A 25,118-nucleotide genomic window follows, 5' to 3' on the forward strand; every position below is an offset into this window, starting at 1 on the left:
GCTGCCATATCTTCATCCTCATCAGATGAGGAGTTTAACTTGACAAGTATTTGGATGACATGGAGCAGGCAAAGCATTGCCGCAAGGAAAAAGATTTCACTCCATCTCCTATAGCAGCAGATTGACCAGATTTCAGTAAAATGTTTCACTTGCTCTCAAATAGAAAAATTAAACCGTTCATCAAACCTGACTGTGCATGAGGCAATCCGTTATACCCGGAAATTGTTAGAGATGTTGCCCATGTGGTTACGGCTTTGCCTCCAACCCAAGTTACTGTAGAGAGGTTGTTCTCTAGCCTTAACATTATTAGGTCAGATTTGAGGTAATCTGCGAAGGAGGATCTGATGGAGGCAATTCTATTTCTTAGAACAAATTCATGGACTGCACAAATGTAATTTAGCATATTTTTGTTGAAAACTGTTTTTTGCCACTTATATATAGTTTATTACTACATAGTGTCTATATATATATATATATATATGTGTGACACTAACATTTACAAATTACAGTTTTTTGTATTCTGAAGTTATATTCAGATAATTATATTTTGTTCTAAATATCTTGATTATTGTATCATAAAAATGATTACATGTCTGATGTTCACATTGTACTACAATACATTTTTCACTTAAATATAAGCAATATATGTGGGAGTCGGAGTCTGTGCAAGGGAAGTTAAGGAGTCGGAGTCGCAGGTTTGGCTTACCGCCTCCACAGCCCTGGAAAGCGCGACACCATGCGGTTGTGTATGAAGCACACAACCGCATGGTGTCACGCTTCCACGTAAATGAATGTACTGTACTGCAACGGTGCTGTATTCAGTTTCCGTCAAAACGACGCAAATGTGAAACCGGCTTTATCAGCATGCTAATCAAGCAGAGGGGGTGACCGGCCTACAAAAGGGAGCTTGACTTCAATGTAACAGCATGTGCCATAACAGGACTCAAAATTTAACACAAAATATTGATGCAAAACAGGCCAGAGGTGGATGGTGTCATGGGCAGGCAGCGCTAGCCATTTGCTATACAGCTTTAATGCTGGATCTGACCAGCTTCCAATGCTTTGCTTGCCATAAGGAAGAATGAACAGTTCCAGCCAGCAGTAATCATGCTGCCCGCACAAACTGTCAATCATCAGCAGCACACTAGACCCCGGCAAGGAGAGTAGAGATGGACTCCTGAAGGCATCGCCTGAGACAGCCCCTTTACTGTATAGGAAATTAAGGGTGCTATGCTCTCTGCATTTATTATTAGTGATGAACAAGCACTACCATGCTCGGGTGCTTGGTACTCTTATTGAGCAGTTGGATGCTCAGATGGCTGTGAGTCGTGTACTGAGGATAATGAAAGTTCATGGGGAACTTGAGCATTTTGCGTGAAATCTTCCAGAAAAATGCTAAAAGGTCACCATTGACTTCCATTATACTCAAGTACATGAGTTGCGCCCATCCGAATATCCAGCTGCTTTTTATAAGTACCGAGAACCTGAGCCCATGCTCGCTCAGCACCATTTATTATCTGCAGAGGGCGCTGTAAGGCTATTTGGAGTCTTTTTTTCTTAATACGTTTTTCCTTGTTTATTTTAATCAATCAAACCAAGGTAAAAGCATCCTAGCAAAGGCTATGGGAATCGTGACTTGCTGTGCACACGCTGCTTCTTTTTTCCTTGCATATTTTGTTGCAAATAAACCCCAAAAAACAAAAAAAAAAAAAAAAACACACGCAGCATGTCAATTGTTTCTGCATTTATATAATCCCCTGCAGTGCTTTATCACTACCGTGGATTATAGCGCAGCACTTTGCCTCCCACACCATGTATATGGCATGGTGTATAAGGCTTTTTATAGCTCAGTAAACCGGGGTCATCATGGTGAAGACCCAGGGTTACCATGGCAGCGATTGGGTCCCTGTGATCACATTACAAGGACCAGATTGCTAGGGGGTTAAACTGCTGGAAGCAATTCAGCCACCAATCTGGGCAGCGAGAGCCAGGTTTCGGTTATAACATCAGCCGGAGACCTGGCGTCGATAGCGGGGATACAGCGCCTGAACCCCCAGCAAACGCCACAAAAAGAAGCAGAAAAAAATAAAAAAATATGTATATGAAAAACAAGCACATACAATAAAAAGTGTGCATCTTTTCAGCTGCTTTTTAACTGCTATAACATACTTAGTGTGCAGAAAAGAAGAAACGTGGGCACATAGCCTAATGGTTTGAGTAAGGTGATGCTGCAGATGAGAGAACAGGAAACCTTATTTTGCTTCCAGTGAATAAACAGAACATTTTGTCATATGAACTTTATTATATTACTCACAAAACAAATGAATTTTATAAATCACAGAATTAAATAGAAAATTAAAAATGACATACAATAAACAGACAAACATAATTTGAGGCATATCCTAGGACCTTCCATTACCATCACAGAGGGTCTGCTAGAGGGGCGCAATCCTCATTCATGATTACTGGATCACTGGAAAAAGCCATCTTAACCTGATTTATATGCGATTTTCTGTAGTTCAAAGGTTGGCATAATGTCTTCCTTGGTTTTTAAAATCTCTGTATGCCATGTCAGCATCCCTTGAGCAATGAGGAATACGACCAAATGGTTCATGGTCATTAAAACATGATTCAAACACGTCATCCACGGCTTTTTCTGCTGCTTCCCGACTGATCTGCCTGACGGCCAATATGGAGCGGAGAGCGCGGTCTCTTACACAGGTCTGGTAGGGGATAAGGAAAGGTTAGGCTATAACGGATGTCCAACAACGTGTTTCATTGCCATGAGGCGTCAAATCAATATACTTGGTGTCTTTCTCCTTGCATTTCCTGAGCATTGCTCTGATCACCGTGCCTTAAATACAACAGAATGCCCACTTCATTGTTCTATTCAAGGCTATGATCACATGTGTGTTAGGAGTCTTTGTTTTCTGGTTGGAAAAAAAAACCCCACAGGAAACCAACAAAAAAGTATTTCTGCAGTGAATGGCTGCATCACATGGTGGATGGGGCCTGTTACAATCTTCCAAGAAGCACAGCATACTGCACCATGTCTTAGGGCTCTTTTCCACTTGTGTACCGCTTCCGATGCCAGAGCATTGTAAGCAATATTCTAATGACCCTCTGCTGCGGTGTCAGCCGAGAGTCATGCATGCGACTGATGTGATGCGATCGCAAGATCACAGGAACGGAGAAGATGGAGGGAGCACTTTCTCCCCATCTCCTCCGTTGTCTGTGTCTGCCTACATCACACTGCAGTCGCATAATGTGCAAATGCAGTGCGATTTTATACACGCGTGAGCCGAGACTCTGTGCAAAACGAAGCGTGCTGCGATTGCACGATTTGTTCCGTAGAAAATTAAGCAAGAGGACACTGTCCCATAGATTAACACTGGTGCAAGTGCAATCCAAATTTATCGGATCACACGCGCACATGAAAGTCACAAGTGGACATGAGCCCTTACAGTAAGAATGAGGGACTGTGCAGTACAGCCTCCGACATGAAAAAGGTCAGTCTCAAATCTTCCACTATGGTAACGCAGACGAATACCACAGTTGGATTCCATTACTGCTCAGAGCATCATTCCACTACACTATGCAAAAATAGTTATATAGTAAGAAGAGTTGAAAACAAGACATATGTCCATCACATTCAACCAAGGGATGGGAGGGTATACATGAAGGGAAAGCGGTATATGTAAAAACCGGACTGCATGAATAAATTTGCCCTGAATGGGAAAATTTACCTACTGATCCCAAGTGTCGATTGATCATCGGTATTTATTTTCTTGTAAAAGAGCATCGCAACCTTTTTGAACCCATCAACAGTTGTTGCTGTTGCCAGCTCTTGAGGCAGACTACTCCGCAGATTACGATTTCTTATGGTAAAGAAGCCTCGTCTCCTCTAGAGATTGATCCTGTCTCCAGGCGGAGGACGTATCCCCTTGTCATGTGAGGGGGTTTCACAGGAAACCACTTTGATCATACTTTTTGTTTGGGTCATTTATTGTACAAATTAATCATGTCACCCCTTAAATTTACTCTGTAAATCTTTTAATCGTTCCTCATAATGACAATCCTCCATGTCTCATCAGTTTTGTACCTTTCTAAATAGAGGGCATCATTTCTATGAACTAATCCCCAGAACTAAACTGCATATTTTAGATGAATATTACTATAAAGAAGGGAATTTTGTTTACTTACCGTAAATTCCTTTTCTTCTAGCTCCAATTGGGAGACCCAGACAATTGGGTGTATAGCTATGCCTCCGGAGGCCACACAAAGTATTACACTAAAAGTGTAAAGCCCCTCCCCTTCAGCCTATACACCCCCCGTGCTGCCACGGGCTCATCAGTTTTGGTGCAAAAGCCCGAAGGAGGAAAAAATTATAAACTGGTTTAAAGTAAAATCCGAAGGAATATCGGAGAACTGAAACCATTTAACATGAACAACATGTGTATACAAAAACAGGGGCGGGTGCTGGGTCTCCCAATTGGAGCTAGAAGAAAAGGAATTTACGGTAAGTAAACAAAATTCCCTTCTTCTTTGTCGCTCCTTATTGGGAGACCCAGACAATTGGGACGTCCAAAAGCAGTCCCTGGGTGGGTAAATAATACCTCATAATAGAGCCGTAACGGCTCCATCCTACAGGTGGGCAACTGCCGCCTGAAGGACTCGCCTACCTAGGCTGGCATCTGCCGAAGCATAGGTATGCACCTGATAGTGTTTCGTGAAAGTGTGCAGGCTCGACCAGGTAGCTGCCTGACACACCTGCTGAGCCGTAGCCTGGTGTCGCAAGGCCCAGGACGCTCCCACGGCCCTGGTAGAATGGGCCTTCAGTCCTGAGGGAACCGGAAGCCCCGAGGAACGGTAAGCTTCGAGAATTGGTTCCTTGATCCACCGAGCCAGGGTTGACTTGGAAGCTTGTGTCCCTTTACGCTGGCCAGCGACAAGGACAAAGAGTGCATCCGAGCGGCGCAGGGGCGCCGTACGAGAAATGTAGAGTCTGAGTGCTCTCACCAGATCTAACAAGTGCAAATCCTTTTCACATTGGTGAACTGGATGAGGACAAAACGAGGGTAAGGAGATGTCCTGATTGAGATGAAAGGACAGAAAAGTTGGCAAGGCAAATGGCCAGGGAGAAAACCCCTGAGCAGAGCACCACGACAGGAATATTTTCCACGTCCTGTGGTAGATCTTGGCGGACGTTGGTTTCCTAGCCTGTCTCATAGTGGCAATGACCTCTTGAGATAATCCTGAAGACGCTAGGATCCAGGACTCAATGGCCACACAGTCAGGTTGAGGGCCGCAGAATTCAGATGGAAAAACGGCCCTTGAGACAGCAAATCTGGTCGGTCTGGCAGTGCCCACGGTTGGCCGACCGTGAGATGCCACAGATCCGGGTACCACGACCTCCTCGGCCAGTCTGGAGCGACGAGGATGACGCGGCGGCAGTCGGCCCTTATCTTGCGTAACACTCTGGGCAACAGTGCCAGAGGAGGAAACACATAAGGAAGCCGAAACTGCGACCAATCCTGAACTAAGGCGTCTGCCGCCAGAGCTCTGTGATCTTGAGATCGAGCCATGAATGTTGGGACCTTGTTGTTGTGCCGTGACGCCATTAGGTCGACGTCCGGCATCCCCCAGCGGCAACAGATCTCCTGAAACACGTCCGGGTGAAGGGACCATTCCCCTGCGTCCATGCCCTGGCGACTGAGAAAGTCTGCTTCCCAGTTTTCTACGCCCGGGATGTGAACTGCGGATATGGTGGATGCTGTGGCTTCCACCCACAGCAGAATCCGCCGGACTTCCTGGAAGGCTTGTCGACTGCGTGTCCCACCTTGGTGGTTGATGTAAGCCACCGCTGTGGAGTTGTCCGACTGAATTCGGATCTGCTTGCCTTCCAGCCACTGCTGGAACGCTTTTAGGGCAAGATACACTGCCCTGATCTCCAGAACATTGATCTGAAGTGAGGACTCTTGCTGAGTCCACGTACCCTGAGCCCTGTGGTGGAGAAAAACTGCTCCCCACCCTGACAGACTCGCGTCCGTCGTGACCACCGCCCAGGATGGGGGTAGGAAGGATTTCCCCTTCGATAATGAGGTGGGAAGAAGCCACCACCGAAGGGAAGCTTTGGTTGCCTGAGAGAGGGAGACGTTCCTGTCTAGGGACGTCAGCATCCTGTCCCACTTGCGTAGGATGTCCCATTGAAGTGGACGCAGGTGAAACTGCGCGAAAGGGACTGCTTCCATTGCTGCCACCATCTTCCCCAGGAAGTGCATGAGGCGCCTCAAGGGGTGTGACCGACCTTGAAGGAGAGATTGCACCCCTGTCTGTAGTGAACGCTGTTTGTCCAGCGGAAGCTTCACTATCGCTGGAAGAGTATGAAACTCCATGCCAAGATATGTCAGCGATTGGACAGGTGTCAGATTTGACTTTGGAAAATTGATGATCCACCCGAAACTCTGGAGAATCTCCAGAGTAACGTTGAGGCTGTGTTGGCATGCCTCTTGAGAGGGTGCCTTGACCAGCAGATCGTCTAAGTAAGGTATCACTGAGTGACCCTGAGAGTGGAGGACCGCAACTACTGTAGCCATGACCTTGGTGAAAACCCTTAGGGCTGTCGCCAGGCCGAACGGCAGTGCCGCGAACTGAAGGTGTTCGTCTCCTATGGCGAAGCGCAAGAAGCGCTGATGCTCTGGAGCAATTGGTACGTGGAGATAAGCATCCTTGATATCGATCGATGCTAGGAAATCTCCTTGGGACATTGAGGCGATGACGGAGCGGAGGGATTCCATCCGGAACCGCCTGGTCCTTACGTGTTTGTTGAGCAGTTTTAGGTCCAAAACAGGACGGAAGGACCCGTCCTTCTTTGGAACCACAAACAGGTTGGAGTAGAAACCGTGACCCTGTTGCTGAAAAGGAACCGGGACCACCACTCCTTCTGCCTTCAGAATGCCCACCGCCTGCAGAAGAGCCTCGGCTCGCTCGGGAGGCGGAGATGTTCTGAAGAATCGAGTCGGAGGACGAGAGCTGAACTCTATCCTGTAACCGTGAGACAAAATGTCTCTCACCCAACGGTCTTTTACTTGTGGCAGCCAGGTGTCGCAAAAGCGGGAGAGCCTGCCACCGACCGAGGATGCGGTGTGAGGAGGCCGTAAGTCATGAGGAAGCCGCCGTAGTAGCGGCACCTCCGGCGGTCTTTTTAGGGCGTGATTTAGACCGCCATGCGTCGGAGTTCCTCTGATCCTTCTGCGGCCTTTTGGACGAGGAGAATTGGGACCTGCCCGCACCCCGAAAGGACCGAAACCTCGACTGTCCCCTCCTCTGTTGGGGTGTTTTTGGTTTGGCCTGGGGTAAGGATGTTTCCTTTCCCTTGGATTGTTTGATGATTTCATCCAATCTCTCACCAAACAAACGGTCGCCAGAAAATGGCAATCCAGTTAAGCACTTTTTGGAAGCCGAATCTGCCTTCCATTCCCGCAGCCACAAGGCCCTGCGTATTGCCACCGAATTGTCGGCTGCAACCGCCGTACGGCTCGCAGAGTCCAGGACAGCATTAATAGCGTAGGACGCAAATGCCGACGTTTGAGAGGTTATGGACGCCACCTGCGGCGCAGACGTATGTGTGAGTGCGTCAATTTGCGCCTGACCAGCTGAGATAGCTTGGAGTGCCCATACGGCTGCGAATGCTGGAGCAAAAGACGCGCCGATAGCTTCATAGATGGATTTCAACCAGAGCTCCATCTGTCTGTCAGTGGCATCCTTGAGTGAAGCTCCATCTTCCACTGCAACTATGGATCTAGCCGCAAGTCTGGAGATTGGAGGATCCACCTTGGGACACTGAGCCCAGCCCTTGACCACGTCAGGGGGGAAAGGGTAACGTGTATCCTTAAGGCGCTTGGAAAAACGCTTATCTGGACAAGCTCGGTGTTTCTGGACTGCCTCTCTGAAGTCAGAGTGGTCCAGAAACATACTCTTTGTACGCTTGGGAAACCTGAAACGGAATTTCTCCTGCTGAGAAGCTGACTCCTCCACTGGAGGAGCTGAGGGAGAAATATCCAACATTTCATTGATGGACGCAATAAGATCATTCACTATGGCGTCCCCATCAGGAGTATCAAGGTTGAGAGCGGCTTCAGGATCAGAATCCTGATCAGCTACCTCCGCTTCATCATACAGAGAGTCCTCTCGCTGAGACCCTGAACATTGTGATGATGTCGAGGGGATATCATAGCGAGCTCGCTTAATCGGTCTGGGGCTGCGGTCCGTGTCAGAGACCTCACCCTGGGATCCATGAGACACCCCGGGAGGACATTGCTGTTCCAACTGAGGGGGACCAGGGGGCAATGATTCCACAGTGCCCCTGGCTTGAGATGCCGGCCTGGACTGCAAGGCTTCTAATATCTTAGCCATAGTCTCAGAAAGTCTTTCAGTAAAAACTGCAAACGCCGTCCCTGTCACCTGGACAGTGTTAACAGGTGGTTCTCCCTGGGCCACCCTTAGCAGAGGCTCCGGCTGAGAAAGTGCCACAGGGGCCGAGCATTGCACACAATGAGGGTCAGTGGAACCTGCCGGCAGTATAGCCGTACATGCTGCACAGGCAGCATAGTAAGTCTGTGCTTTGGCACCCTTGCTATTTGTGGACGACATGCTGTTGTCTCCTCTGAGCAATACAGGAGGGTATATAGACAAAAATCAACAGTGCACCATACAGTGTAAAGTATAGACTATAATCATATAATCTATAAGTACACTTCTGCACTAGTGGGGCCAGCACCACAGGTGCTGCTTACCGCCTGCGCAAAGCGGTTGTGTGGGCACCAGAAATCCTGCCTGGGTCTCCCTGAGCTTGTCTCTCCTCTCCAGCGTTAGCAGAGCTGAGAGGAATGGCTGCCGGCGTCCTGAGGAGAGGAGGGAGCCGTGGGCGTGACCCAGAAAAGTGCGGGAACCGGTGCCCCACTGTGCAGAGTGAGAGGGTGGGGGGGGAGTATGCAAAGCATGCTCCAGCCCTCAGTGCTGCCGTCCTGTACAGCGTCCCGCCCTTCCCCTGATTGGCAGGGCTGGGGGCGGGAAGAAAACGAGACTAGGCCGCAAAAGCCGGGGACTCGAGTTATAAGCGCGGCCGCCGTATAAGCGCGGTCGGCGCGGAAGTCCCCGGCGCACTAACAGTCCCAGCCGCGCCGCAGTGATAACCATGGCAGCGGCGGTCAGCGCGGCAGTCCCCCTACACGAACACACTCAGCGACGCTGAAGTGTGTAATGGCACAAACGCAGTCAGCGCTGCTGTCCCCGGTGCACTAGCACACCCAGCAATGCTGGAGTGTTGCTGTGCGCGGTCCCCATGGGGGACACAGAGTACCTCAAAGTAGCAGGGCCATGTCCCTGAACGATACTCGGCTCCTATCCAGCTTGGTCCTCAGGAGCTGTGGATGGAGCACGGTCTCCTGTGCCTGGAGACCGAAAGGATCCCACTTCACCCAGAGCCCTAATTGAGGGATGGGGAAGGAAAGCAGCATGTGGGCTCCAGCCTCCGTACCCGCAATGGATACCTCAACCTTAACAACACCGCCGACAAGAGTGGGGTGAGAAGGGAGCATGCTGGGGGCCCTGTTATGGGCCCTCTTTTCTTCCATCCGACATAGTCAGCAGCTGCTGCTGACTAAGCTGTGGAGCTATGCGTGCATGTCTGACCTCCTTCGCACAAAGCATAAAAACTGATGAGCCCGTGGCAGCACGGGGGGTGTATAGGCTGAAGGGGAGGGGCTTTACACTTTTAGTGTAATACTTTGTGTGGCCTCCGGAGGCATAGCTATACACCCAATTGTCTGGGTCTCCCAATAAGGAGCGACAAAGAAAATCAAATATAAAGCTCGACCTGAGATCTCTGTAGAAACTTCACTGTACTTATAGACAAGTTAAACATAGAAAATACACACGGGGGAGAATAAAATACACCCTTGGTGCCAAACCAACTTCACGGACCATATTACTCTCGACAGCAATACTGTGATCCGTGACACTTGGTGAATCTTGATATCTTTCAATATAAAAGGTGCTTGCTCGGTCTACTTCTGTGCCCAGATGTTATTTATGTGAATGATTATCTGCACAATTGTAGTATTGGTGTGGTAATGAAGGTTATAAAAGTTTACTGAGGAAATATTATGATGTATGAATTTATGAAATGGAAACTTACTGATCAGTGGGGGTCCGAGAACCCAGTCAAAACCCACTATCTGGCAATTTGCCACAAATCTCCAAAGCCCACTGGACTCAGAGTTTGGCCACTTTAACTACCTGAAGGGACAGTGAACATTTATGTAGAATGATGTTTTTCCAGTGGTCTAATGCTATAGTTAGGTACATCTTACAGTCTGAAATAAAAGGAGTAAGAGGGTAAGCTGTCTGTGCAGTGCATGGTAGGACAGGTCCGACCAAGCGAGAAACACGCTTTGTAACTACTCTCCATGACCAAGAGATAAGGGATGTGAACAAGAACCCCTTCCCCTCTAGAAACTCAGAACTCTCTATAGAGTGATGTGGAATTGGGTTTTTTTTTTTTATTTTATTTTTACAACACAGGACAATGGCTTTAAGTCCTACCCACTTGGCATAACCCCCCCTTCCTCAGCCATGTACCACTCCAAAAATAGAGCTCAGAAAGGATTTCCCAGAAACCTGCAGAAAATCTTCCAGGATGACATGGTTGCAGGTTCAGCTCTGGTGATCCCTTATTAGGCTCTGTGCCCACGTAGCGTATTTTCATGCAGTTACGCTGCGTTCTGCACCGCAGCGTAACTGCATGCGTCCTTCGTCCCCAGCACAATCTATGAAGATTGTGCACAATCCATGCGCACGTTGCGTTTTAGAACGTAGCGCTTTGCATGCTACCAAATCGCTGCATTCTAAAAAGCAACATGTCACTTATTTTGTGCGCTTTGGATGCAGGTCCCGATCTGTCTATGGGAGAGGCTGCATCCAGAGCACATGAAATCGGCTTTTCACTGCATCCATTATGCACTGTTTCTGCAGAGATTTGAAGCGCACATGTGCGGTTCAAATCGCTGCAGAAATTTCTGCAGGGACACAACGCAACGTGGGCACATAGCCGAAGGCCATCTGGATGGATCCATAAAATGTTTTGCAGACACTACACATATACACATTTCAGGACATACCTGATGATGTTGTTTGAAGCCAAAGTTAAAGCGGCTAATTTCATTACTAAGTGAGCAGTCTCCGCTGAGATTGGCAGCTCTGATCTATAGCAAACAAAAAAAAACAAAAAAACACCACAATGTAAATGACAAGAATAATGAAGAGGAGCATTGGGTCGTCAAACCGCCATCTTTACTGGTCACCTCACTATTGGGAGCAGTGTGTTCTTTTATAGGGTCACTGCATCTCCACTCTGCCTCCCAATCAGGTGTGGAGGGAAGGTGGGTGCATTGTGGGTGGCATAGTACGCATTAGCTACCCTGCACGCCCAAAGGGTCTCGAGCTCAATAGTGTCTCTTCACATCCAATATAAGATCTGACCGGACAGTGGAAGGGCAGTGACCCTTTGTACTAATCAGACAAAGATTCTCTCTATTTTTTTTATATTGCCCCTTGTAAGCAAATCAGTAAGCAGTGTGCAGTGATGGAACAGAAGATGACAGCCCCCAGTTGGTATTTTACTGCATACACAGAACATACTGATCGCTTACAGAAGGGGAAATAAAAAAAGACCCACAGGAGTGGATATTTAAAGTTATCTGTGCTCTAATCAAAAAGCAGTGTACACAAATGGACAATTCCTTATGATAAATTTTCATTGTGTTACATGCAAATAAAAGACTGATCAATACACAAAAAACTAAGTCCACCCAGATTATAAAACTGGCTTTGTACTAATAAAATCAGAGCAGTTGCCGATATATAGACTATTTTCTGTTTACTGTGGCAGATATATGTTATATGTAGCCCAGGAAGTCCAGCCATCTTGTTTGTCACTTTTGCACTTTGTTTTGGGTGGATATCACTTTTACTGTGTAAACGATCAAACAGATGAGCCACATCTTCTAGAACCCTTAGGGCATGTGCCCACGGGAGCTGATTTCTGCGGATTTTGCTGCGGAAAAGCTGCGGACTTTTCTGGATTTTCCAGATAAATCCGCAGGTTTTAGCATGTACAGACACTCCCCATGTTATCCTATGGGACATGGGGAGTGTGCGTCCACGCTGCGGAAAGTGCGGCTGCGGAACATGGTGCGGATGTCCCGCAGCCGCACGCAACTGCATGTGAATTATTCCTGCGGAATTACCTGTGGAAATCCCGGCCCTCCGCTATGGAGATAGAGGCCGGGACGTCCGAAGGTAATTCGCATGAAAGTCCGCAGGTTTACCGCAGCTATATCGCTGGCATCCTGCAGCTAAAAATAGCTGCGGATGCTGGCGGGCAGCTGCAGGAAACATGCGGCCGTACCTGCGGATACATCCGCAGCTACAAACTCCTGTGGGCACATAGCCTAATAACCCTTCTTTGCCAGCTTAATCCGCTACTGGATCACTTCTACTAGAGATCAGTTTACAACAGGCAAACGTAAAAAGCCATGTTAATGTAAGTATTTTGCTTACCTCAGAACACGCTAAATGGCGAATGTTATTAAACCAATCCACATGTGCACGGCAGTGGTCAAATGCGTGAATCAGCTCGTGTGTCACCACGCGGTCCATGTGTGACTGATTGTGGATGTTGTTCTGACATAACACAATCTAGAAGGAGGGAAGTGTTATTCTGACATCTGACAGTATTTCACCAGTTTTACAGGAAACCCTTATGGTTGTCCAGGACTAAACTACTGATAAGGCATCTATGGGATAGGTCATCAATAATATAGACTGCCAGGGATCCCACACCTAGCATCCTTACAAACGTGGGTTGTGTGTTTTTTTTTTTTTTGTTATGATACTTGCATCCGAAAAAGGTGGCTTTAACCCCAGTGAGAGCCATTCAGAGACAGTGATCGGCTTGCCCTCAGTGCCTGCACACATCATGCAGTGAAGTGAGCCTGTTCGTTGTGGTTGTTGTTTCATGGGTGAAACATCCAAGCACCCGCGATACTCGGTTGAGCTCCGTGAGTACCCGAACACTGAGTATCGAGCAGTAGTGAGCACACTCGCTCATCATTAACTAATACTATTTCCTTACTGCAGGGTATATGCTCAATTTATTTCTATCTAAGATATTCTGTTAAATGGCCACGGTGTGAACGTCTTACTACATGTTGTATGTATACCAATTTATGCTCTGCGTCAATTATTTGGCATGACATATGCTCTGGCAGAATCTGGAGAGAATGGGAGGAAGTGCAGTACTTGGCAGCACCCAGTAAAGCATTGTACGAAGATGCTGTGTGCCACTAAACACAATGCTGACATTCGGCTGCTGATCAGTGGGGGTGCTCGGTCCTACACCGAGCACCCCCACTCGGTGTAGGACCTCCCCACCCCCACCAATCTTATGTAGACAACTAAGGGACCCTAGACAACACTTTTATCCTTGCAGAATCTAAAATACCTTAAGGTTGACGCAACACTGACTTTGACTGCAACATCTGTTCTATAACCAATGGTCGCTTGGTGTTGCTTGCTACATGGGGTTATATTGCAACCCTGAGGCTATGTGCGCACTTTGCTTTTTACCTGCTTTTTCAACTGCAGCATTTAATGCCAAAATGGTTGTGTTCTGCTTTTCAAGCAAAGTCTATGGGAATTTGGCTTTCTTGTCCGCACTATGCAGTTCAAACTGCAGCCTTTTTGTTGCAGAACTTTGGTCAAAAACTCAGCTTTGCAGTGCAAAACCCAAATGCCAAAAACAATTGTCCTGTTTTTGTTTTTGCCATTTGGGTTTTGCCCTGCAAAGCTGAGTTTTTGATCGAAGTTCTGCAACAAAAAGGCTGCAGTTTGAACTGCATAGTGCAGACAAGAAAGCCAAATTCCCATAGACTTTGCTTGAAAAGCAGAACACAACCATTTTGGCATTAAACGCTGCAGTTGAAAAAGCAGCAAAAAAGCAGGTAAAAAGCAAAGTGCGCACATAGCCTTAGGGTACTGCGGTAAACAAGTCAAATTCCAACCTTGTCTAATTGTTTGTGACTTGCTTGCTGCAAACTGCAATATAGCGACAGCACTGAGCGAATCTTGTTCACACAACAGGTGTCACTGCCAAAGTCACGGTGTAGCCTTAAGGCCGCTTTACACGCTACGACATCGCTCAAGCAATCTCGTTGGGGGTCACGGAATTTGTGACGCACATCCGGCCGCTTTAGCGATGTCGTTGCGTGTGACATCTATGAGCGATTTTGAATAATCGCAAAAACGTTCAAAATCGCTAAAAATCGGTGACATGCCACCCTATTCCCAATTATCGTAGCTGCTGCGTGTACGATGTGGTTTGTCGTTCCTGCGGCAGCACACATCGCTACGTGTGACACCGCAGGAACTAGGAACTTCACCTTATCTGCGGCCACCGGCAATGCGGAAGGAAGGAGGTGGGCGGGATGTTACGTCCCGCTCATCTCTGCCCCTCTGCTTCTATTGGGCGGCCACTTAGTGACGTCGCTGTGACGCCCAACGAACCGCCCCCTTAGAAAGGAGGCAGGTCGCCGGTCACAGCGACGTTGCTAGGCAAGTAAGTAGTGTGACGGGTCTGAGCGATGTGCGCCACGGGCAGCGATTTGCCCGTGTCGCACAATCGATGGGGGCGGGTACGCACGCTAGCGATATCGGTCACGATATCGCAGCATGTAAAGCGGCCTTTAGCCTTACAATAAACTTCATTTTTAAGATGTTCACTTACTTCAGATGTTTCTGCATCAAAGCCTCCACTTACTGATCCATTACAATCCTCACAGGAAAAATGTCGGTCTCGGGAAACCGTGCTGAAAAAAGGAAAAAAAAAAAAAAAAATTGCTTACACTTAAAGGGACTCTGCAATGTAATCTAAACACAGCATGCCGCAAGAGTTAAAACAGAAAATTCAGCCATGTGTGTCTCATCTCAGTCTTTTTTTGTTTACCTGCAATGTTAGTATTGTATAAGCTTGTTATCTTTATCATTAGTGGGTCTCAGAGGGGTGTGAGTTGTAGTCCAACTCCGCCCCTTCTGGGATTAGCGGCTTCTGTATTGGGTGGCACGGTGGCTCAGTGGTTAGCACTGCAGTTTTGCAGCGCTGGGGTCCTGGGTTCTAGTCCCACTAAGGACAACATCTGCAAGGAGTTTGTATGTTCTCCCCGTGTTTGCGTGGGTTTCCTCCGATTTCCTCCCCCACTCGAAAAACATACTGATAGGGATTTTAGATTGGCAATACTGTCCCCATCGGGGCTCACAATGTATGTAAGGCGCTATGGAATTAATAGCGCTATATAAATGAATAAATATTATAGGTTTTTAGATTATATTCTGTTTATGGAAATGTACACAGAGCCTGGTGTGGGCGAGGATAGCCCTCAGCAATGCTACATACAAAATCTAAAATCTTTCACTGTGCCAAAAAAGGCTGCACATAGTAATCTAAATGATACATTGTTGAACTCAGGTCCTCTTTGATTACATCATGCTGCTCTCAGATGAGGTAGCAAAAACCTGCTGACAGATTCCCTTTATATAAAGGGATTTCTGCGGGACTTGAATACATTGATATCAATACTTTATTGCTATGTCCCAACCACTCAAAAAGGCAGAGAACACTTGAAGTGTGTTAATATGGCCAACAAAGTTAGCTTGTCGCCAAGATCGCCAGCTGTCGCAAATAATACAATCCTGATCAAGCACATGCGATCACCCAGGTCTCCCTCTATTGCTGTCAACTAAATGCTTGCTTTCAATCCCAATGAAGGGGCCACAAGTGTACCATAAAGTACGGTAATTCTCCAAGAATGAGATGAAATGGCACCCTGATATAATTAAAATGGCAGCCCATCCTAATGACGTCATTCATACAGAGGCCGCCATTGCGCTCCTGCGCATGCACACTGATCTGCCCGGCTGAGGGCAGCTCAAAGTATTGAAGTGCGCAGGCACTATGCAGACTTTACCTTTCCCCACGCCTGCACATTACAGTATTTGCTGTGTGCATGCATAGGAGCGCAATGGAGGACTCTTTGTGAATGATGCAGGACAAGTCATGCACATGGGGCTGGGCAGGAGGACGGCAATCGCACAAGAGAGTGGCAACACATATCGGACTGGACCGCCCCCAGATGAGTACTATAAAGGTGTTTTTTACGTTACACAGAGCGGTCTGGGCAATTATATACAGTATTCTAGCATGTTGTATAAGGGCTCACTGGTGATGCCCGCAGCTCATACGGGAAAGTCAGGTTCCCTGTGCTTCACATATTGTAGCAGTGCGCGTGCACTGCCTGCAGTATGTGTGATACAGCTCTAGTCATTGACACACAGGTCTTGGGAGGTCTAGGTCTTCAGTCCGTATTGTCACATGAATAAGATGTGCTGCAGTTTGTATGCCAGGAACTCCATTTTATGTCATTCTTGCTGAACTCCTTTAACAAGTCAACACTTCACACTGCCTTTTTTTCTAATCTATAGCACTGCTGCCACTAACATTTTCGTCACTAATGAATATACAAATGCCGATGTGTGAATTTTCATGGGGACCTGCCATTATTGATGCAATAAATTAAGTCCTGTGCTAATTAGGGCGAGTAACATAGTATGCTACTGACAAGCCCACCATTACACAGATAATTTGTACAACTATGGCACTGAAGTACGACAAGACTTAGATGCTTCCAATCTATCTAAATTAATGTAAGAAGTGAATAGATAGATACTTTACATGCAACTTTTAATGCATTTGGTCTTTGCCAGCATTCTAGTCCTCCATGGCGACCTCTCCCAGATACAGATAACATTGACCAAAAAGTTGCAGATATCATTTATGAAGGGCTAAAGCAGGCTTTACACGCTACGATATTGCTAGCGATATCATACGCAAAAGCACCCGCCTCCATCGTGCATGCGATTTCGTGTGATCACTGCCGCAGCGTACATTATCGCTACAGCAGCATCACACGCACTTACCTGGTCGTCGTCGTCGCTGTGACTGCTGAACAATCCCTCCCTTAAGGGGGAGGGACGTTCGGCATCACAGCGACGTCACCAAGCGGCCGGCCAATCAAAGCGGAGGGGTGGAGATGAGCGGGACGTAACAGCCCGCCCACCTCCTTCTTCCGCATTGCGGCCGGCGGCAGGTAAGGAGACGTTCCTCGCTCCTGCGGTGTCACACACAGCGATATGTGCTGCCGCAGGAACAACATCTATAATCAACCATTACCGATTTTTTGGTTTTGGGACGACCTCTCCATGGTGAACGATTTTCACCATTTTTGAGGTCGCTTAAGGTCGCTGGTAAGTGTCACACGCTGCGATATCGTTAATGACGCCGGCTGTGCGTCACTAACAACGTGACCCCGACGATAAAACATTAACGATATCGTAGCGTGTAAAGCCCCCTTAAGTCTTCTGCTGGGCACGCCAATTTCCGTTCCTTCTCAGTCGTTGCTTCCACCATCATCCATTCACAAATCCAGTTAAAGGGGTTGTTCACTACATCAAACAAGCTCTTCTCCATCTGCCCATTTGCCTCATTAAATAATAACACTTATACTCACCTCCAGTGGAAACGTTGTTCCAGGGGCTCACATCCCATTATTACATCACGCAACCCCAATCAGCGCTTGCTTGGGAAGAGTGAAGCCAGCACTGATAAGGCGTGAGGCTCGCATGATGTAACAAGTGGGCCCCAGGAGAGGGAGTACCAACACTGCTGGAAAAATCGCCAACACTGGAGGGGAGTATAAATGATTTTATTTTAATGTGGCAGATTGAGAAGGGGTTGTTCAAGTAGTGTAAAAGGGAATCTGTCAGTAGGAACAACCCTCCCAAGTAGGGCTGAGCAAATCCGGACTGTAAAAGTCTGGATCCGCGCGGTTTCAGCGCCATCTGGGCACCGGACCCAGGATTCCGGGTGCCCGATCCAGATTCGGCAATTAATAGAAATAAAACAAAACAAGAAATAAATGAGAGTTTCATACTTACCGAGACTCTGTCATTACGGCACACTGCTTCCGGGTCGCGCTTTCACTTCCTGTACTGTCCATTGCATACACACAGCTTTCCGTGTTTTCCCCGCACACCGGCCGTTCTCTCATCTGTGATTGGTTCCTGGCTGACGCGACCCAGCCTGTAACAGTCTCTGCTGCAGTCATTGCTTATCGTGGCTCAGTAATAGGCTACACTCAGAGCGGGCAATCTTCTCTATGGCTGCTCGCTCTGAGATGTAGCAGAGCTGGATGTGTCGTTGTGGGACCTCCTGTGGATTACGCTGAAGCTGCACGGTGTTGGGGGTTAATAAAGTGGTGAAGCAGGGTGTGTTTTGTACTTTATTTCAAATAAAGGATTTTTTTCTGTGTCTGTGTTTATTTACATTCACTTACAGGTTTGTGATACAGGTATCTGATAGACGCCTGTGCCATCACAAACCGAGGGTTTAGTAGCAGCTGTGCGCCGCTATTAATCCGATTGGCACCATATCAGGCCACTGGAAGGAGCCGGTAATGCACCGGGATTGTCACATCTAATAGATGGCTGGGGATGAAAATTAGGGGGAACCGCACGTCTTTTTTTTTTTTTTCTAAAAAAAAAAAAAAAAAAAAAAAAAAAAAAAAAAAAAAAGCCGCATGCGGTTTCACTGGAATCAAACATGTGAGGGACTTACGCGAGTCTGCCATGGCAGCACCTGGCAAAGCCTCGCACGTGTGACTGGATACACAGCACAGATACAGCCCGACAGCTGGGGCTGCAGCTGCGGGCTATATCTGTTCTGCCGAGTGTTTATTTTTTACCACCATACTGATCGGCAGACACTGCTTTTTCCCAGACCACCGACCATCCTGGAGCCTGTGATTGGTTGCAGTCAGCTGACACTCAGCGTGGGGGCGTGTCTAGCTGCAACCAGTTACACACGCCGGTGGGTGGGCAAAACAATGAATATTGAGTGGTCGAATCCGGAAGGTAAAAGTGTGCCCCGGAAGGAGTGTGCCGCCATGACAGCGCCTTGGTGAGTACACCATGCTCGCACCTACTCCCCTATCCCTTCCAAAACGTTTTTAATCTCCGGATTCCTGTCCCCATTAACTTATATGGGCACCGGATTCCGGAGCGGATTGGACTCTTTTTAAAGTCTGACAGTGATCTGCCGGTCCCGGATTTTTGAGCGTTTGATCAACTCTAATCCTAAGCCTTCCATATTGGCATGTAGGTCATAGGAAGCTAAATAAAAATATGCCTTGATATTTGATGTCTTATTCCAGAGATATTCATGTTATTTTTATATGCAATTGAGCTGTTGCAGGCTATGGATCGGACACTGATCTGCATGAGAATCTGCCTCCAGGGCTTATGTTTAATAAAAGCGGGCAGTACCAGTGTGAGACAAATAACTAACACAAACAGTAGAACGGAACTTTGTCTTCTTAGGCCCTGTGCGCACTAGACGTTTTTGCTGCGTTTTTTTGCTGCGTTTTTTTGCGGCATTTTTTACCGCGTTTTTGTGCAGAAAACGCTGTGACATTGCTTCCCAAGCAATGTCTATAGGTTTTCAGAAGTGCTGTCCGCACACAGCTTTTTTTGTAGCTGCGTTTTTGTGGTGACTACAAAAACGCAGCATGTCAATTATTTCTGTGTTTTTCACTCATTGAATGCAGTGCACAAAACCGCAGCCAAAGACATAGCGTGAAAAAAAAAACCGCCTAGTGCGCACAGAGGCTTACAAACACATTTGCTGCAGTTCTCACAGCTCTTCTTTTTTGCAACCATATTGTAATAATGTCTGTCTGTGAGATGGAGGCTGGGAGGAACCTGCAGGTGTGTCAGTTATCACGCACAGCTCTGGGGTGAGGTCAGAGAGTGGCCATCACATATATCACATGGGTAATGCCTCCTATTTGTTATAAGCCCTGGAGGCAGATTCTCCTGCAGATCAGTGTAAAGCCCACAGTCTGGAACAGCTCTACGTATAAGAAAAATGAGGATTTTAAGACATCAGATCGCAGATATCAAGGTATCATTTTATTCAACTTTTTATAACCAACATGCTCATATAGACAATTTAGGAAGGTTGATCATGCTAACAGACAGGGCCGGCTCCAGGTTTTTGTGGGCCCTGGGCGGAAGAGTCCCGGTGGGCCCCATCCACACGCAGACACACACATACATATACATATTTAAAGACAAACTCAAAAATACGTATAGAACTGACATATCTATACAGTCATATACACTGACATACATAGATACACATCATACATGCATACAGACACACACACGCCATAGCTCTGCTACATACATACACGCCATAGCTCTGCTACAGACATAGCTCTGCTACAGACATAGCTCTGCTACAGACATAGCTCTGCTACAGACATAGCTCTGCTACAGACATAGCTCTGCTACAGACATAGCTCTGCTACAGACATACATACCACACATAGCTCTGCTACATACAGTGCCTACAAGTAGTCTTCAACCCCCTGCAGATTTAGCAGGTTTGATAAGATGCAAATAAGTTAGAGCCTGCAAACTTCAAACAAGAGCAGGATTTATTAAGAGATGCATAAATCTTACAAACCAACAAGTTATGTTGCTCAGTTAAATTTTAATAAATTTTCAACAAAAGTGTGGGTCAATTATTATTCAACCCCTAGGTTTAATATTTAGTGGAATAACCCTTGTTTGCAATTACAGCTAATAATCGTCTTTTATAAGACCTGATCAGGCCGGCACAGGTCTCTGGAGTTATCTTGGCCCACTCCTCCATGCAGATCTTCTCCGAGTTATCTAGGTTCTTTGGGTGTCTCATGTGGACTTTAATCTTGAGCTCCTTCCACAAGTTTTCAATTGGGTTAAGGTCAGGAGACTGACTAGGCCATTGCAACACCTTGATTTTTTCCCTCTTGAACCAGGCCTTGGTTTTCTTGGCTGTCTGCTTTGGGTCGTTTTGTTGGAAGATGAAATGACAACCCATCTTAAGATCCTTGATGGAGGAGCGGAGGTTCTTGGCCAAAATCTCCAGGTAGGCCGTGCTATCCATCTTCCCATGGATGCGGACCAGATGACCAGGCCCCTTGGCTGAGAAACAGCCCCACAGCATGATGCTGCCACCACCATGCTTGACTGTAGGGATGGTATTCTTGGGGTCGTATGCAGTGCCATCCAGTCTCCAAACGTCACGTGTGTGGTTGGCACCAAAGATCTCGATCTTGGTCTCATCAGACCAGAGAACCTTGAACCAGTCTGTCTCAGAGTCCTCCAAGTGATCATGAGCAAACTGTAGACGAGCCTTGACATGACGCTTTGAAAGTAAAGGTACCTTACGGGGTCGTCTGGAACGGAGACCATTGCGGTGGAGTACGTTACTTATGGTATTGACTGAAACCAATGTCCCCACTGCCATGAGATCTTCCCGGAGCTCCTTCCTTGTTGTCCTTGGGTTAGCCTTGACTCTTCGGACAAGCCTGGCCTCGGCACGGGTGGAAACTTTCAAAGGCTGTCCAGGCCGTGGAAGGCTAACAGTAGTTCCATAAGCCTTCCACGTCCTGATGATGCTCCCAACAGTGGAGACAGGTGGGCCCAACTCCTTGGAAAAGGTTTTGTACCCCTTGCCAGCCTTGTTACCCTCCACGATCTTGTCTCTGATGGCCTTGGAATGCTCCTGTCTTTCCCATGTTGACCATGTATGAGTGCTGTTCACAAGTTTGTGGAGGGTCTTAATTAGTCAGAAAAGGCTGGAAAAAGAGATAATTAATCCAAACATGTGAAGCTCATTGTTCTTTGTGCCTGAAATACTTCTTAATACTTTAGGGGAACCAAACATAATTCTGGTGGTTTGAGGGGTTGAATAATAAATGACCCTCTGAATAAACTTTTCACAATTAAAAAAAAAAAAAAAAAAAAAAGAAAAGAAATAACATTCTTTTTTGCTGCAGTGCATTTCACACTTCCAGGCTGATCTACAGTCCAAATGTCACAATGCCAAGTTAATTCCGAATTTGTAAACCTGCTAAATCTGCAGGGGGTTGAATACTACTTGTAGGCACTGTACATACATGAATTTGCTATATACATACATATAGCTCTGCTACATACAGACATACATAGCTCTGCTGCATACATACAGACACACACGTGGCTCTGGGGGGCCCACATACAGCTCCAGGGGCCAGCACATACAGCACCGGGAGGAGGAGGGGGGGGGGTGTATTCAGGGCATACACCTAAGGGGGGAGAAGCCCATACAGCTCACCAGGGCCCATAAATCGGGGGGCGGGAAGGGCACATACCGCTCAGGTCACGGTGGGGAGGGGGCCCACACACAGCGCCGGAGAGAAGAGCTGTGCTGGGGGGGGGGGGGGGGGGTCGCTGGCTGGCACTGCAACTCCTTCATCTGTGGGACTGAGCAGGCCGGTTGGTAGCTCCGCCCACAGATGAAGTTCAAACCAGGAAGTCTGCGCGCCTTAAAAGGGACGGCGCTACAGATTCCTGCCGAGGACTGCGGTCCCTGGAACTCGGCCCAGGGGCAGCAGAACTAAGGCGTGGGGGCACCGGCCAAGGGGCACCAGAACTGACGAGGCCGAGTGGGCCCCCGGCTCTCCAGGGCCCTGGCATTTGCCCGCGTATGCCGCGTGCTGACGCCGACCCTGCTAACAGATTCCCTTTAAGGACTCATTTCAGGATGTGTTGAGCCAGGAGAAAAGGCTTCTGTATGTATTGCCATCTCTGAGTGAACCCTCACAGTCATACCACAGAACCGTTGGGTGCATGACACTTCCTTTTGTGCCAACTCTGCTGTTATAAGACTTCAACAGTTTATAAAGGAATACATGAGGTAGGGAAAGATTCTTTTTGCCTAAACTGACACCAGAAGAAGACTGTACACATAAATTTCCTTAGAAAGCATTCAATGAGATGGACCCAGTGTACCCTCTGAAAGAATGCCCACCGCTGGCGAGTACATAGAGCAAGCAAAGGTCCACTCATTCCCCACCGCTGGCGAGTACATACAGCAAGCAAAGGTCTACTCATTCCCCACCGCTGGCAAGTACATACAGCAAGCCAAGGTCCACTCATTCCCCACCGCTGGCGAGTACATACAGCAAGCCAAGGTCTACTCATTCCCCACCGCTGGCGAGTACATACAGCAAGCCAAGGTCTACTCATTCCCCACCGCTGGCGAGTACATACAGCGAGCAAAGGTCTACTCATTCCCCACCGCTGGCGAGCACATACAGCAAGCAAAGGTCCACTCATTCCCCACCGCTGGCGAGTACATACAGCAAGCCAAGGTCCACTCATTCCCCACCGCTGGCGAGCACATACAGCAAGCCAAGGTCCACTCATTCCCCACCGCTGGCGAGCACATACAGCAAGCCAAGGTCCACTCATTCCCCACCGCTGGGGAGTACATACAGCAAGCAAAGGTCCACTCATTCCCCACCGCTGGGGAGTACATACAGCAAGCAAAGGTCTACTCATTCCCCACCGCTGGCGAGTACATACAGCAAGCAAAGGTCCACTCATTCCCCACCGCTGGCGAGTACATACAGCGAGCAAAGGTCTACTCATTCCCCACCGCTGGCGAGTACATACAGCAAGCCAAGGTCCACTCATTCCCCACCGCTGGCGAGTACATACAGCAAGCCAAGGTCCACTCATTCCCCACCGCTGGCGAGTACATACAGCAAGCCAAGGTCCACTCATTCCCCACCGCTGGCGAGCACATACAGCAAGCAAAGGTCTACTCATTCCCCACCGCTGGCGAGTACATACAGCGCAAGCATTCCTTCACTCACTTTAGTGACACTGACAACTACAGTCTATATAGGAAAGTGGAGGAACCATAGTGATCCATAGGGTACACTTACCAGCCGGACCTCTTCATGGCATGTAAAAGGAGCCTGGCATATGGACCTGAGGGCAGAGTGACAGGAGTTGGCATTATTAGACTAAAATTATATTATACACACACATACTGTATTGATATATGCAAAGCTTTTTCTCTTGCAAAGTCATTTATACATATTAGTAAAGGGTTTCTATATATTGTATTGGCATACTCATAAGCACACAGGTGCCACCTACTCGTGTCCATGGTCCTCTGCAGCATCCTGTGGCATTTCTGGTGGGGTTCAGGTTGGGGCGGTTCGCCCCTGTTCCCCCAGCTGTACCTGTCTGCGGACACAGGGCGGCCATGTTCACCCATCTATCCCCCTGTCACCTTTACAACTCTCTTACAAACCCCCCTGAACCCGCACAGGAAGCTGCCATCTTCGCCAGTGTGCACGTGACACCGTGGCGTTCCTAATAACACTGAACACTTTCCGCCATTTTTATTTAGGGCAAACTAAAGCCCTAAACTCCACAGTCACAGCTGTGCATCTGATAAGGAGCAGTACGGCGGACGTGCCGCTAGGGTGCGCTGCTGCTAAGCGGAGATGTTCTAGAGCTCAGGCGACGTTGGTCTCTATGGCTACCGTGTGTGCGCAGAGCATGCCGGGAGTGAATGGGAAGTGAGAGAAGCGGAGGAGTGAGGAGCTGGAGGTAAGTGACAACCATGTGTGTGCAGACGGTCACTGCCATGGTTCTGCTTTACGGCTGCTATGTCTGGTATGGCAGTCAGTGTGGTGGTGTGGCTGGTGAGCGCGGCATTGTCCACGGCCTGATGTACGTCTGACATAATGCTGCCCTTCTGTATTCTGCCTTATCATGCGCACAACACGGGATTGTTTATACTCAGATCATTCTTCTTAAAGGGGCTGTACAAAATAAGTGATCAGGCTTCCTTTCAGACAGTGCCACACCTGACCATGTATTGTGGCACAACATCGCAGAAGTGCATAGGGATGACGGACAGTATTACACACCGCCTATGAGGAAAGCCGCCATGTACGGCAATATTACCCACCGCCTATGAGGAAAGCCGCCATGTACGGCAATATTACACACCGCCTATGAGGACAGCTGCCATGTATGGCAATATTACACACCGCCTA

The 25,118-nt window shown here is 47.8% G+C and overlaps 2 protein-coding genes across 3 annotated transcripts in view; one reads left to right on the top strand and one right to left on the bottom strand.

The window, feature by feature from the left end:
- Nucleotides 1-2,282: 2,282 nt before the first annotated feature.
- On the bottom strand, nucleotides 2,283-24,421 carry LOC142303523 (mitochondrial inner membrane protease ATP23 homolog). Its single transcript, XM_075344956.1, has 6 exons — nucleotides 24,208-24,421; nucleotides 23,991-24,036; nucleotides 14,846-14,927; nucleotides 12,622-12,759; nucleotides 11,181-11,264; nucleotides 2,283-2,723 (listed from the first exon to the last, which is right to left on the bottom strand). Exons 1-6 carry the CDS (start codon nucleotides 24,326-24,328, stop codon nucleotides 2,520-2,522), a joined length of 675 nt encoding a protein of 224 aa, XP_075201071.1. The 5' UTR covers nucleotides 24,329-24,421; the 3' UTR covers nucleotides 2,283-2,519.
- Nucleotides 24,422-24,572: 151 nt separating this feature from the next.
- Nucleotides 24,573-25,118, top strand: part of RPAP3 (RNA polymerase II associated protein 3) — a 205,862-nt gene continuing 205,316 nt past the window's right edge. The window contains exon 1 of one of the 2 annotated variants that reach the window (XM_075344953.1): nucleotides 24,573-24,666. In XM_075344953.1, coding sequence (XP_075201068.1) covers nucleotides 24,629-24,666 — 38 coding nt within the window. In that variant the 5' untranslated portion in view covers nucleotides 24,573-24,628. The remainder of the gene's footprint in view (nucleotides 24,667-25,118) is intronic. The other variant, XM_075344955.1, reaches the window with a different exon arrangement.

Source organism: Anomaloglossus baeobatrachus, chromosome 4 (genome assembly GCF_048569485.1).
Source record: "Anomaloglossus baeobatrachus isolate aAnoBae1 chromosome 4, aAnoBae1.hap1, whole genome shotgun sequence".
Taxonomy (NCBI): Eukaryota; Metazoa; Chordata; class Amphibia; order Anura; family Aromobatidae; genus Anomaloglossus; species Anomaloglossus baeobatrachus.

Bases quoted from the DNA above. Each gene is read 5' to 3' on its own strand.
- LOC142303523 (XM_075344956.1), bottom strand. From the start codon at position 24,328: ATGGGTGAACATGGCCGCCCTGTGTCCGCAGACAGGTACAGCTGGGGG. The intron at 24,037-24,207 runs GTAGGTGGCACC...CTCTGCCCTCAG, and splicing joins GCAGAGGACCATGGACACGA to GTCCATATGCCAGGCTCCTT. The intron at 11,265-12,621 runs GTAAGCAAAATA...TGTTTGCTATAG, and splicing joins GCCATTTAGCGTGTTCTGAG to ATCAGAGCTGCCAATCTCAG.